Source organism: Asterias amurensis, chromosome 3 (assembly GCF_032118995.1).
Source record: "Asterias amurensis chromosome 3, ASM3211899v1".
Lineage (NCBI taxonomy): Eukaryota > Metazoa > Echinodermata > Asteroidea > Forcipulatida > Asteriidae > Asterias > Asterias amurensis.
This window is the reverse complement of record NC_092650.1, coordinates 27,731,829-27,747,699: the sequence shown is the minus strand read 5'-3', so window position 1 is coordinate 27,747,699 and position 15,871 is coordinate 27,731,829. Positions and strand designations below refer to the sequence as shown.

Sequence of the window (15,871 nt, the reverse complement as noted above, 5' to 3'; positions counted from 1 at the left end):
GGTATAAAACATTGTAAGAAATGGCTCCCTCTGAAGTGCCATAGTTTTCGAGAAAGAAGTAATTTTCCACGAATTTGATTTCAAGACCTCAAGTTTAGAACTTGAGGTCTCGAAATCAACCATCTAAACGCACACAACTTCGTGTGACAAGGGTATTTTTTCTTTCATTATTATCTCGCAAGTTCGATGACCGATTGAGCTCAAATTTTCACAGGTTTGTTATTTTATGCATATGTTGAGATACACCAACTGTGAAGGCTAGTCTTTGACAATTACTGTGTCCACTGCCTTTAACTGTTTTTTTTTGCATTTATACTTTAGGTCCATTTGGTTGGTAAGTTGTTTGCAACAGCTAATTCTATTTTCTCAGCTTCATTACATGTAGTCGTCATATTTTTGAGGAAATGAGTGAAAATCTCAGAGTAAGTTTTTCGTAAGAGTTGCGTAAATCTGTTGTACGTGACATGCTAAAATTATTTTTGTCTCACTGAGACGAAAATTATTTTAGGGATTTTTTAAAACTAATTTCCCCAAAACTACAGCACCTCAAGGAAAGCTTTCTATCATATCTTTAAACCATTATTTAATGTGAATCTGTGTACTTTTGTGTCAGACAAAAAATACACAAGAACCTTGTAAATGAAAATTCCTTGCTGGGTAACTCTGTTTCCATGTAATTTTGAATGGAACAGTAAGCGGAACATAATCTACCCAGCAAAATAAGAATACAATCTAGTAAGGTTTGCAGTCTTTGGATTTTTGGTACAATCTAGAAATGTTTGTGGTAGCATCCTGTAATAATTGTACTATAATAAATCAAGTTTTTGGTTGTTTTACCTACATGTATTTATTATTGTTTTAAATACCACAATAGAAAAAAGAACATCTGTACGTATTTCAATTTGAAATAATTGTATTTATTTATTTATGTATTTGTTTATTCAGAATGAGAAAAAGGACCACATAATCACTATTGATGAGTATGGTAAGCATTCCCTTGAAACTAAAATTTTAAAGTAAAATTATTTTGAGTCCTGGAGTTGATTTATGTGGACATCCAGTAGCATCAATGCCCCCCCCCAAAAAAAAAAAAAAAAAGCTAAGTAGGGCCTACCTCAGTCTCAAACAATTGTGTGTATAATTTTACAACATACTGTACGCCTTTGTACATTTCAATGTTTACTTGCGTGTATTGACTTTGCTGTTTATGGCAGTTTGGCATTCGATGACGAGGTGACTACATAAGTGTTGGAACGTTTCTTTTACAGCCATTTCTGTTAGCAAAAGTGGAGTGCTAAAAAATTGTTTGCCATTCACAGATAAAAGTTGGAAAGCATTGAACATTTCCCGCTTCCTGCTTGAAATCAAAAAGTTATCTCAGGTGGGATTCCACGAATAGATGTTTTTTATTATTATTCCCAGTTTGAATCATATTAAAGGGAAGGTACATGTTTGGTAATTGTCAAAGACCAGTCTTCTCACTTGTACATGTATCCCATCATAACTATAAAATAACAAAAGCCTGTGAAAATTTTGGCTCAATTGGTCATCAAAGTTGTGAGAAAATTGAGAGTAAAAACACCCATGTTGGACGATTTTGTGTGCTTTAAGATAAGAATAAAAGACTTCTAACTAGAGGTCTTTTATTATTTTAGGGAGAAATTACCTCTTTCTCAAAAACTACATTACTTCAGAGGGAGTTGTTTCCCACAATGTTTTATACTATCAACAGCTCTCCACTGCCCTACATGTATAACAAGTCAGTTTTTGAATTAACATTTGTTTTGAATAATTACCAAACGTGTACCTTCCCTTTTAGTCAAGCACACCCATGTTCCTTCAACCCTATGTAATGCCACCCCTTTGTTCCGACACCACCGTGTTCCGGCACCCTCATATCTCAAACCCCTTATTTGCCAAACCCCTATGTTCCTACATCCCTGTGTTGTGACACCTGCATTTTGACAACCCTTTGTTCTGACACACCTATTCTCAGACAACCCTACTTGTAAATAACCCCTCTGTCTCATGATTTACACTCTAGGTGAAAGTTGGGATTAGGGTTAGGAGCAAACAATTGTAGGGGTGTCTGAATATAGTTGTGTAGCAACACAGGTGTGTATCTCATTCATGTATCTTGTCAATAGAATGTGAGCTCAGATAAAAGTACACATTTTCATATACACACATGTACATTGAAACAGCTTGAAACAATATCTTTGAAGGAGACAGGATGATGTCTAATAATATTCATCATCATCATCCTTCGTCCTTGGACGGAATACTAGAAGCAGTTGATGAATTGGTGCCAGGTTGCTTTGTCCCGCGTGAGTTGTTGAGTCTCGTTTAGATTGAGATCTGTGTCTCATGGTGTCTGGGTAGCTCATTTTCTAAAATATTAATAATACCAAAACTTTGTTTGACTTTCAGTTTTACCAAAGTTTGAGGTTAACATCCTAGTCCCGCCGTACTTCGTAGAAGAAGACGCCTTTGTTATTGTTAGGGTTAAAGCCAAGTAAGTAAATCCAATGTGGCACCAATTGTCATCCGATTCTCTGATGACTTTTAAAAGAACCTTGAATTTGTGGGTTACCATGGTTGCAGTCCTGTAGCCAGTTTGAGAAGAGAAGAACATGGAGAGCTTAGCTGCAGATGTTTGAGGAAAATACTGCATGTCCACAGAGACACTGAAATGCATTGAAATTAATGTATTGAGTTGGTTTAAAAAGTAGTGGCAGACTACTAAAAACCTATGGATTGAATAATTTGTTGATCAATTTATGAGTTGGCTAATAAGTTGATTGGTTATAATTGTTTGAACGCTTGATTGATTGATTGATTATTGATTGATTGCTTGATTGATGATTGATGGATTAATTTATTGATAGCTAGCTAGCCCGATTATTCAGTGCTACAGACTTACCCATGCTTATTAGACTAACCAACATACAGATAAATTGAAACATTGAATAAATGTTATATTCAGACTTGATTCAATTTGGTTGAATGCTTTGATTTATAAATCAGGTACACATATGGCGAGCCGGTGAAAGGGCGTGCCTCGTTGGAAGTGACGCCGTTATCTCGGGATTTGAAACCAGCAACACTCCGTTATACGGCTGAGGTAAAAAAAATAATAATAATAATGTAATTTTAATCTAAGCATTTATTAAAAAAAATTATACACTGAAAAGGTATCGCAACGTTTTACCATAACAATATTAAAGCAATCAACAATTAAAGGCATGAGAATGAAATATATATCGCTTACTAGTAAGTGAAATAAGTCTGAACAAGGTTAGTTTTAAGCAACACTTTAAAGTGAAATAGCATGACATATTTGATAAGGAAGATTGTTAAAGAGGTTTGGAGTAGCTACAGAAAAACCATTGGAAGATGAAGTGTATCTGGTTTGAGGGTTAGTGAGAATCTTTGTATCTGAGCTGGAGCAATGAGTGTGCGATTCGGCTGGTAAGGAGTTATAATCTCAGTAAGGTAAAGGGGAGCAGTTTCATTCACACATATGTGATTTTTAACCATATAGTTATATATAAGAACTAGAGGGCGCACTGGCCTATATACGCGCCCCGTTTGCGCGCAGGCGGCCATTTTCTAAGTTGAACAAGCAGGCATTGCTTAGCGTGTGTTTGTGCGGCCATTTTGTAAGTTGACAAAAAACAGCATCGCGTCAGGGTCAATAAACACAAACTCCAACGTATTCTTCATATTCAAGGCGCGTGCAGAATGGCGCGCGTGGCTCCTTGCGGTCCCGTTGCGTTTGTGCAAGAAGCAACACCAGTGCGCCCTCCAGTTCTTATATATAACTATGTTTTTAACAGAACTGACCCGAGTATTTTATGCACCTTGTGCCATTTTCATGTCACTGTTACATGTAACGTGCCAAAATAAACTGTGTGTTCAGGGTTGCAATAGTGCAGTTCATTGTACATGAAATTTATGACACCAACCACCCACAATGATATTGTTTGGTCGGCTGCAGATTGCACCGAGGACCCCGTGAACCATTGCATGGTGCTACATGTATGTAAATTCAATCAATCAAGTCGAGCGCCATCTAGTCAAGTCGAGCGCCATCTAGAAGCTCGAGCCTGCTCAGTGATTTTTCTCCAGATGTTCCGGTCCAGCATGCAGGAGCGTAGTTCCTCAGCGCCGGTGTCTCGTTTCAGTGTGTCTACAAAGGAGAGACATCTTCTCCCTCACGAAGCCTTGCCTTGGGTGGGCTCCCAGAGGATGGTTGGGCAAGCGGCAAGCTCCGAGTGGCGGACATAGTGCCCAGCAAGCTTGGGGCGGTGTTCACGGATCTTCTCAGTAGCCTTTGGCCAGCCAGCATACAGATTGGAGTTTCTCATGTAGTCCTGCCAGGGGATGTTTACATGTAGGGCCATACGCAGCATCCTGGTGTTACAGCCATCACTAGACTTCTCCATCTTAGTGGTAAGGGTCCAGGTCTCAGCTATGTATAGTAGCACTGACTCCACTGTTGCGACAAGTAGTGATCTTTTCAGCCGAGCACTCAGCGTTGATGACCGCACCTTTTTCATGCTGTGGAGCACAGACCACGCCTGTCCTTTTCGAATCTTCAGGTCTTTTTCACTGGAGTTGATCCAGGATCCAAGGTATTTGAAGTCAGATTCAAAACGAAGAGTTGTGCCATACCTCGTGTGGACAGGAGGGTCACTGATATTGTAAGCGATCACCCAAGTATGTACATTTGTAAATTAATGGGTCTTATATTTTGAACATTTTGTTCTACATACCTTATAGAAAATAAATGAGCGCTAGATGATCTCAGGTGTGATAGTGCTGTATAAAAACTACATAGTTATATGTAACAGTCTTCTGACGAGAACTAGAGCAAGCTAGTAAACTTGGACGTTAAGACTAAATAGGATCTCACTCCGCGGTAGTGAAGTTAAGGCTAAAGTAGTAGTACTGGCCTATATTCTACCTTCTACCCAGGCCAGGCAGTATTAAAAAACAGGACAGCTCTTTTTAGAGCTGAGAAGTCTCCCGAAGTCTCCCGAACTACCGATAATCTAATCTGCGGTAGTTAAAACAAGAAAGACAGTTCTCTTAAGAACAAAATCTACCTGGCAAGTAGAAGATACACACATGGTGTTTATACTACCAACCTCTCCCCATTACTCGTTACCAAGTAAGTTTTTATGCTAAAAATCATTTTGAGTAATTACCAATAGTGTCCACTGCCTTTAACTATATACATAATTATTAGTATTTTTGAGATTGTTTTTTGCTTACATACATTTGTGTATATTTGTTTCTATCCCCAACAGATTGACAATGATGTTGAGATCCGAATAACTAAAGAGGAGCTGGTGTCCCTCTACATGTATGAATCTGGATTTTACGATGAATATCTTTTGAAAGTTAATGCCAATGTGACCGAATCTCTAACAGGGATTGTTCAGAGTGGATCTGGTGTCCTGACTTATTATGCGAAGCCAATCAAAGTGACGGCATTACCTGGTAATCCATCACAGTTCAAGCCTGGTCTCATGTACACAGCCTATGTAGGTATCTTTCATTTGTTCATGATGCAAACTTATTCCATACAGTTGTAGAAATGGTGCATTAATGAGAAAATTATTGATCAGAAGGTTTTCAAAAATGTTTTAACTGGCATTTGGCCGGCAGATCACTGTTAAGTGAGAACGCTGGTTATCATGTGAAATGATGTTGGCTTATAGTGTGTCATGGCCTAGCAGTTAAGAGCACCGGACTCAAACTTTGGTGTTTCCGGTCAGCAGAGTGTGGGTTTGAGTCCCAGTCGTGACACTTGTGTCCTTAAGCAAAACACTTTAACATGATGGATAGTCCTTCGGATGGGACTTAAAGCCGTTGGTCTTGTGTGTTATTGTAAAACATGGAAAAGAACCCAGTGCACTTAAAAAAAAGAGAAAGGGTTCGCCCCGATGTTTCTGGTTTTATTGTGCCACAACACCTTATAAACCATTGCATGGTGCTTTAAACGAATATGTTTCATACTTTATTATGTTTGTGTCCATGTAATAGGTGTCAGTTACTCATGTCGATGACAGTCCACTCACCGCAGCAGAGCGCCAAGGCAAACTCGTTGTGACAAGGAGACATCAAGTTGGGGATTCCGTGCCGCAAGTTACTGATATGATCAATGAAGTATCTATACCAGAGAATGGAATACTCAAACTAGATTTCACCTTCCCTGCTGATTCCAGTAGCGCTGCTTATCTAGTAAGTCTAGATTCAACCTTTTAATTAACCCACTGTGAAATCAAACCTTGTATGCACACTTTATGGGTATGTTCAGACAGCGTACTGAGTTAGACACGGTTTAACTTTCGAGGTGGTCGTAAAAAGTTGTTCCCCTTGCGTCCAGACAGCACAGAGTTAAATGCGATATGGTTTATCTTTGGTTTAAAGAGGTCAAAGCAAGTATGACCCCATTACTCTAACATCCGGTTTATTGTCCTGTTCATTGGCCACGGTGTGTTTATGTAATGATTACAGAGGGCAATGGGTTATCTGTTAAGAGTGAAACCGGATGTGGTCTTTTCTAAACCTGAAGTGGTTTAGCGTTTAATCACCCTCACCGACAGTTTTAACTCATTCGGGTTCAACGCGATTCTGTTAGTTTTATGAGCGTTCAGACACATAAAGTTAAACGGATTGAGTTAAAACTGTCTTTCAACCGACTTCAGTACTATGTCTGAACGACCCCTATGTGACCTAACATATTAATGAAAGTGATACAGCTTCACGACAGGTTGATTGGCTTCTGACTTGCACTCCCAAACAAAAGTGACAAAGCAAGGAGATTGCCAACATTAGGGCTAGCTAGTTTCAGCAAACCTTTGAATCAGTAAACAAATAGTTAGTTAATTTTACATGTATACCCCAGAGTAAAAGCACACAATGAAGTAGTAAAAACCACAGGGGTGGAATTTCACAAAGATAGTTATAACTATGTAGTCCTAGGAGGACTTTAGCTAGTCCCAAGGTTAGTTAGGAAGAGTAAGTCTTAACTGTTTGTGAAATCCATCTCTGATGTAAACACACAACATCAATGAACGGATATTCTGTATCCCCAATGCAATTACTACATCTGTTTAACTTTTATCCCTCAGTGAAGAATGATCAATAAAGTTAGAATAGTATTAAATGGTTTGATTATTGCTTGTTTCCAAGGTGACGTATTATTACGAGACTGATGAGGACCCATCCCAGCAGCTTTGGGAGACTCTATCTCCAGCAGTTTCCCCTAGCAACCAATTCCTGCAGATCATTGCACAAGGAACCAGCTTTCAGGTAAGAATACTGCCAATAGAGGGCAGGCTCTACATAGAGTGTTTTTTTTTTGGTGTTACTCCTACATGCAGAGCCTAGGGCCCAATTTCATAGAGCTGCATATGCACAAAAAGTAGCTAAGCACAATGAAACTTGTACATCCTGCTAACTTTAAAATTGTCTGCTTAAAGGCAGTGGACACTATTGATAATTACTCAAAATAATTATAAACATAAAACCTTTCTTGATTACAAGTTATAGGGAGAGGTTGATACAGTACGGATTGAAAATAACTAGACGCCGTGCGATAAATTTAGCGCGCAAACGGGCGTGGAGGTTGGCGCGATAACATGTCTTGAAAAAAAGTCAAATAGCCGTCGGTATATTAATGTGGCACTCCACGCGTGAGTGAGTGCCACACGCTAAACTTGCAAAACCCACGCGACATTTTGCGTGATTACTAGAGAATGAATAGTGCTTTGATGTCGCTCAATTCCCATGATTATCCCCATAATGAAGGTTGCTTTGATGGTGTAATTCACCGTTATTACTGAGATTGAAGGATGCTTTGATGTTGCGTGATTCACCGGCGCCATACATGTGTAGTTGATTATTTTGGGTGTTTAAATAATGGTCTTTTAAAATGAAGTTGGCGGTCTGATTATGAAAAAAATTGACTCAATGTGTATTTTCATTGTTGTGAAATTAAATGCCAGTCGCTGTCGGCATCTTGTGTCTGTAATTAGGTGTCGGCATCTTGTGTCTGTGATTAGAAGTCGGCAACTTGTGTCTGTGATTGGAAGTTGGCATTGCTTGAGTTGTGATTGGTTATAAGCCAAGACAATGTTCAACTTGGTTCAACCTTTGAGAAGTCTGCGTCGTCGCCATATTTTCTTTGGTCCAATACCATCTTTGCGACGCCCACGCGTGGAGCGCCTTGCGCTAAACTGGCAGTACCCACGCGACATTTTGCGTGATTTCCCGAGAATGTACGTGCTTTGATGATGCCTGATTTACCGGCGCCATACATGTACATGTACATAGTTGATTACTTTGTAACGTCGGCATCTTGTGTCTGTGATTAGGTGTCAGCATCTTGTGTCTGTGATTAGGTTTCGGCAACTTGTGTCTGTGATTGGAAGTTTGCATTATTTTGCTTGAGTTGTGATTGGTTAAAGTCCAGACAATGTTCTTAAACCTTTTAGAAGTCTGGGTCCCCATTTTCTTTGGTCCAAGACCACCAACGGCGTGGCCCACGCGTGGAGCGCCACGCGCTAAACTTGCACTACCCACGCGACATTTTGCGTGATTACCCGAGAATGTATGGTGCTTTGATGATGTGTGATTCACCGGTGCTTTGATGATTCACCGGCGTCAATTTTTTTTACTTTGTGTGCTTACTTTTTTTGTAGTATAAAATATTATGAGAAAAATGTAGTTCTGAGAAAGAAGTTATTTTCCACGAATTTGATTTCGACACCTCAAGTTTAGAATTGGAGGTCTCGAAATCAAGCATCAGAAAGCACACAACTTTGTGTAATAATGGTGTTTTTTCTTTCATTGTTATGAAAGGCATATGTTGAATTACATGTACACCAACTGTGAAGACTAGTCTTTGACAATTACCAATAGTGTCCAAAAAGGATTGGAATTCTTTTTGTAGCACAAAACCTAAAGTCTAAAGATTTATATTAAACTTACACAGTTTGAAGATAATGATAGAATAAAGCTTCCATGAAAATGTTATTTGAATGAGGTGCTGTATTTTTTGAGAAATGAGTAAAACAGTGTCACAAAAAAATGGTTGTACATGCTAAAATAATGTTTGTCTCACAAGGAAGAAAACTAGTTTCCTGATTTTTTTGACTCATTTCTCAAAAACTACAGCACCTCTGTAAGTAATATTTTAAGGAAAGCTTTCTTCTATCATTATCTTCAATGTCAGATATTCATCTCATTCTCCCCAACCGGTGACAACCTGGTTTCAGCACTAAATCGCTAAAATCACTAAAATGTGTGTCAGATGTCAAAACCGAATTCATTCTCCTTGGTTCCAAGGCCACCCAGAGGAAAATCTCTCTAACCAACCCATCAATATCGAAGATTCGGAGATCACCCTCAAGGAGAAGTGCCGCAACCTGGGTGCTGTCATTGATTCAGGGATGACCCTCAATAGCCATATTTCCTCCATCTGCAAAGGTGTTCGTTTTCAGCTGCATAATCTGTCACACATCCGCAAGTACCTCACTCGCAAGACGACTGAATGCTTGGTTCACTCGCTCATATCTTCTCGACTGGACTTTGCTAACGCTATCCTGATTCACCTACCAGATTATCTAATACATCGCCTTCGGCGCCCTCAGAACTCCGCCGCCAGATTAGTTACACTAACCAGAAGTTCTTCGCACATATCCCCTGTCCTCAATGCACTTCACTGGCTTCCTGTACATCAGCTAATAGTTTTCAATCAAGGTGTTGGTTCTGGTTTTTCGCACTCTCCACTCTTCCACTCTCCTTGTACCGAACCGACGCCTTAGCTCCTCTGACACAAACCTTCTCCAAGTACCCCTCTCTCATCACTCCAGTGGAAACCGCTCTTTTTCTCCGTCTGGTTCTTCCCTATGGAACTCACTCCCCATCAAACTTAAGAAAGCAAACTTCCTTCAACACGTTCAAGAACCAACTCAAAACCTACCTCTTCTCTCCAGCTGCTTCTCCTTCTGTTTATTTTGTTTCATTAGTTCCTTTAGTTGTTAGCTTAGTTAGGGTTCCTGCGCCAGGAGTGTCACGTGTGACAGACATGGGGCATTACAAGTTTCCTTTATCGTTATTATTATTTCAAACGTTGTAAGTTTAATCTGTGGACATCGTGTTTTGTGTCTCACAAAAAGAACCCAGACCCTTTAACCCTATGAAAACCTCCTTCGTTAAAAGTGCACTATGACCGTTGTTTTACTTTGGAAAAATTCAGGTCCACAAGGCCTTCTGTTAACAGCTAGCCCTCCATTGAATTGCTCATAGCGCGTTTTAAGCAGCTCTATGAAATTGTTCCCTGGTGTTTCTGTATAATAAACCCAGTATGCCTAAAAGTGGCTAATGTCCAACGGTGACGGGATGGTTGATTGATTGATTGATTGATTGATTGATTGATTGAATTTATTGGGATATCAATATGGCCAAACATGCCAAAGATACATACACAACAACAGGAGAAAAGACAATGAAATAAGATAAAACAAAATAGAAAACAAGATGAATTACTGCACAAAACTATCCAAGGATAACCACAAAAGCCAATATCTTAGGCTTATTTTCATTGGGGTCTTTACAAAATGGCCAAAAGACACCAAAAAGGAACGGAGGTATCAAAAACATACAAACTTAGACAATAGCAAAATAATGAAGCATGGTTAGTTTGGCCTTTTTCAGTTGCCTGATAAGGCCTCTAGTGTCTCTAAAGATAGTACAGGGTTCATTACAGCCAGATTTTGTTTTCTGTAAGGGTAAGGGTGGCTTGTTATCATGTAAAAGTGGCATGCCCATTGTTGCTGCCTCAGGACTCACTTGTGCCCTGAGGAGTTTCAAACTAAATGTTCCCAAACTTATGAGGAATAATTACACCTAACAAAGGTGTGCCCAAGAGACTATTATTCGCGACTACTCCACAAAACCAAACACAACAAACGGGACGCAGAGGCACTTGTCAAATTGTCCAGATGTGAAGTAGAGTAGAAGAGATTATAATCTGGAAATTTAATTGATAACAAGAAAAACTAATAAGAAACTTGCATAAAGTACAACAATTACAATAAATGAAGCTACATGTATTTGTAAACAATGCTGAAACTGTGCTGCTTGAGAAGATACAAAAAGAACTGGTTTGATTTGCTTTCCACAACTTTCACTTTTAACTTGTAAAATCTCTTAAAATGCGCTAAATTCCTTCTCTGGTGATTCATGAATATGAGAAATAAACAAGGAAAAGATAGCTTACCAAATTGGGGCCTTTGAAGTCCAATAAGGGTGATTAACTTGAAGACAGAGATAACTTTCTGAAGATGGATCTAATATAACTTGTTGCTTGAAATCTAATCACATGTGCAATAAAGATGGCTGCCCTTTATTTATGGGTTAAAACAATGCAACACTTGTACCCACACACACTGCCTAGTGCCCTCTTGCACACATATGTGTACAGTGTACAAGGTCATGAAGTTAGTGGGATAGAGGTTGACTGTTTACATGTAGCAGGCTCTTTCACTACTAGACTTTCTCTGAATGATTAATTCTTGATTTCCTAAAGGAAACTTCTCTAGGTGTTCTCTAGATGGAAATATAAAAATACCTAGAAGCATTGAATGAAACATCTTTTAAAATAAACTTCACTGCACACGATGCTGCTGCAGTGACATGGCTCTCCTAACTGTTCCTTGCAGTTAAACATTACTAAACAATCCAAACGATTTAACTTAAGTGTTCTTATAAAGTTCAAGTGTTCATACTCTGGTGTGACATCTTCGTCTTGGTTAGGCTCCTTGTCGGGGACTTCTCTGGTCTCCTGGTTAACATGGTTTTACGGTTTACTGACCTTGATGTTCAGAGTCTTTAGTTGATAGAAGTAGAACCAACTTGTGGACTGGTCTTTCCAAGAGGGACGGAGAATGTTGATGTTTACCCTGGTTATCAAGCGCTCCATCTGCCATGAGAATCTTCACCTTTCGCACACGTCCATCGATACATGGAAGCGTCTCTTGAACACGAGCCAGGGGCCACTGGTTACGAGTCTCATCCTTCTCCTTGGAGATAACAACGTCACCTACTTGCAGATTCTTCTCAGGTCGCACCCACTTCTGATGCAGCTGGAGGTGATGTAGAAACTCCTTTCTCCATCTTAGCCAGAACTCGTTGGCAAGATACTGGACTCGCCTCCACCATCTGCGGGAATACAAATCTTCTTGCTGGAACTTACCAGGCAGAGGTAGAACAATCTTGGGCTTCATCGTCAAAAGGTGGTTAGGTGTGAGGGGTTCAGGACTATCTGGAGAACACAAACTCTCTGTAGTGAGGGGCCTCGAGTTGACAATACACTCTACTTCAGTCATGAAGGTTCTAAATGCTTCATCATCAAGCTGACTTCCAGATTTGGTGAGTAGGGTTTCAAGCACATTACGAACAGTACCAATCTGTCTCTCCCAAACACCGCCCATATGACTGGAGTGAGGAACATTCATCTTGAACTGGATCCACTCACAGTTGTTCTCCAACAAGTACTCTTGAACTCGGTCCTGGTCCATATTTTCCAACGCCTCTTTAAACTCATTCCGAGCACCTACAAACGTTGTACCTTGGTCTGAACGAAGTTGACGAATGGGGCCTCTACGACTCTGGAACCTACTCAGGGCATTAAGGCACTAGCTGTCAAGGAGTTGACCGTCTCGAGATGTACACTGCGTGATGCCATACATGTAAAAAGAACTCCCCATCGCTTGACCTCACTCTTTTTCTCCTTGATATAGAAAGGTCCAAAGTAGTCAACTGCACAATAGGAAAAGGGGGGAGCAGGATTCAACCTACCTTCAGGTAGCTCTGACATCTTCTGCGTCTGAAGAGAACCTCTTAACCTCCTGCACGTGACAAAATTAGATATAAGATTGGACACTGCTGATGAACCACCAATCACCCAATAACCATTCTGCCTGATCTCATTGTGAGTTATTCCTCTTCCCATATGATTCACCTTCTCATGATAGCGTCTTACCAGCAACTCAGTCACATGACTCTTGCGTGGTAAAATGATTGGATGCTTGATGTCTCTCGAAATGTTTGCTCGATCTATGCAGCCACCAACACGAAGAACACCTTCCTCGTCGAGATATGGGTCTAGCCGATAGAGAGAACTGGTTTTCTTGATGTCATTGTTTTTTTCTCTTGTTATGTCACGATCAACAATTTCACCTGTCACTTTAAGTTTCTGCAGTACTTGCAGCTCTTCTGCAAAGTGCTCTAGCTGTACGATTCTGACGATAGACTTCTCAGCGCTCTGAAGCTCAATGACAGAGACTGGGGCCAATGGTTGTCTTTTAGCCTCGTGTAGCTTCACTCCTCTGCTGTGCAACCTGGTTCTAAGACGTATACATAGAGCATTAGCCATGCATGCTCGGTGCCATCTGGAGAAGCAATCTAGTCGGGAAATCTCAAAGTCTTTCTGAAACTGTTTGGTGTCTACTGTTTTGGTTGCTAGAACTGTCACACTCCTTACATTGGGTCAGAGCTGTTCACTCCTCTGCTGTGCAACCTGGTTCTAAGACGTATACATAGAGCATTAGCCATGCATGCTCGGTGCCATCTGGAGAAGCGATCTAGTCGGGAAATCTCAAAGCCTTTCTGAAACTGTTGGGTGTCTACTGTTTTGGTTGCTAGAACTGTCACACTCCTTACATTGGGTCAGAGCTGTCCAATTTCAAAGCATCTGCTGGCTGCTCACACTGAAATGTGCCGTCTTTCCACAGGAAGTAGGGACCTGACAACCACTTACAGTTCTCTACCAGTTGCTCGGCTGTCAGACCACGAGATGCTTCATCTGCTGGGTTGTCAACCGTATTCACATACAGCCAAGACTCTGGGTCGGTAGATTCTCTTATCTGTTGAACTCTATTGGCGACGTAGATAGGAAATCTCTTTGCTTCATTCTTTACATACTCAAGTACAATCTTGCTGTCGGTCCAAAAGTATTCCTTGACGTGCTGGTACGACAGCTCAGCTCGCAGGAACTCACTTAATGTGGCAGAAATGGTTACTGCAGTCAGCTCTAACCTGGGAATTGTCACTTGCTTCAGGGGGGTAACTCTTGCCTTACTGATGACAAAGGCTTAGTGCGTACGGTTCTGCTCGTTCACCTGTCTCAAGTATGAGCACTGTCCATACCCATCCTCCTCTTTATATCTGGAACAACCTCAATCTACAAAGAACACCCATCAGCCGGTTCATCAAGTCGGGTCCTTGAAGCAAATGGTCATTGAGGGAGACACCTTCAAATCTTGCTGAACAATCAAATACAACACGGATCTTATCTGGTTTCTTAGGATGATAGACGCCAGTGTGAGGGATGTAATTAACTCTGCCATCATGGACACCCAAACGGTCTTTGGGGACTCGTTCTGCACACTCGGTGACAACATCCTTCATGAAGGTTTGGTAGTCGATGAAGAGCTTTGGTATTTTTCTAAATCTAGCCTGGGGTTGAAGCCACTGTTTCTCTGCTAATCTTCTATTGTCTGGCATTGATAAGTTAGATGTTTTCAATGAGAGCAGCATCTCATAGTGGCTGTCGTGTCTTCTGGTCGTCCCATTCTCCAGGATGTTCATGAAAGCTTGGTCATCGACGGAATATGGCTGTCTGTATGGACTTTTCTCTTGGAAATCAGACTCGAGGGTTCGAAGAACTTTCTCCGGGTCAAATATCTCTTTTACATGTGTACTTTGGTACCGTACGCAAAGTGATGGTACGTCTCAGGCGCCGTTGTCTTATTACAAAAGGCCTCATGATTTTTCACTGTAGACTTGCATACTCTGCCGATAACACCCCATACTAGCAATGACCTTTGACGGTAGGGGTCATCTTCTCCTCAAGCCAGTATTTCTCTCGGACGAACCACACTTGGGCAATTGCTCCCTATGAGCAAGGAGATCTCTATAGAGGAGTCGTACGGCATTAGCTTTCCTGCAATCTTCTTGAGATGACTCCACTGATTGATAACTTCTGTCTTGGGTATCTGGGAATGCTTGGCCGGTACATTGTCACGCTTGAAGCAGACTGGTAACTTTACCACATGCTCTCTTTCAAGTTCAAGTACTTCCAAACCAAATATCCAATTGCTAGTTGTGCATGCATTTTGTTCATGCATTGTCGTCAGTAGAAGTTGTGTCTGAAGAAGAAATTTTTTCTATCTAGGCATGCATCGTTTCACTGACTAAAACTGGACTGGTCACCATGAACAGCTGTTGTAGCAAATGCTTGAGCGGATGCATTCGTGCCTTTCCTAGCGTTAGAACTACTGGTGTATTGACCACTTGGTCTGCTGTTCTCTCTGCCTCTGGATAGACCTTCAAGCTCCGGCATGTTAGCCTTGTTCGCTGCTCTTCTGAGAAAATCGTCAAACTCAGAAAAGGGTGGGTAGCTTGCTTCACCATGGTTAGCTCTCCAACGCTCTATCTTATCACGCCACTTGCCCTCCATATGGTATGGTAACTTCTCAAGAGGATATTCTCACTGGCGTAGTCTAGTACACCTAGACTACGGTTAGCTGTGTGATGCACTTCTCTAGTGGTGATACTTTAGGATTGAATGATGCAACATCTGGATTGAATAAGATTGATGCACTTACTTCATGATGAATATCAGCTGACGTATTCTCTTGCATCATCTGCTCTGGTTCCGAGTTTTACTTTAGGCATAGACGGAACTTTCTTCATTACGGCTGCATCGACCAACGAACTATTGACGGGGGAAGGAGAGGAATGGGGTAAAACAATGCAACACTTGTACCCACACACACTGCCTAGTGTC

General features: G+C 40.8%; 1 protein-coding gene and 1 pseudogene across 4 annotated transcripts in view; one reads left to right on the top strand and one right to left on the bottom strand.

Annotated features, from left to right (window-relative positions):
- Positions 1 to 15,871, top strand: part of LOC139934697 (CD109 antigen-like) — a 106,430-nt gene that overhangs the window by 27,196 nt on the left and 63,363 nt on the right. For all 4 annotated transcript variants that reach the window (XM_071929061.1, XM_071929058.1, XM_071929060.1 and 1 more), the window contains 6 exons: positions 946 to 985; positions 2,431 to 2,515; positions 3,028 to 3,124; positions 5,316 to 5,552; positions 6,055 to 6,252; positions 7,207 to 7,326. In XM_071929061.1, coding sequence (XP_071785162.1) covers positions 946 to 985; positions 2,431 to 2,515; positions 3,028 to 3,124; positions 5,316 to 5,552; positions 6,055 to 6,252; positions 7,207 to 7,326 — 777 coding nt within the window. The remainder of the gene's footprint in view (positions 1 to 945; positions 986 to 2,430; positions 2,516 to 3,027; positions 3,125 to 5,315; positions 5,553 to 6,054; positions 6,253 to 7,206; positions 7,327 to 15,871) is intronic.
- Positions 11,886 to 15,209, bottom strand: LOC139934402 (uncharacterized; annotated as a pseudogene).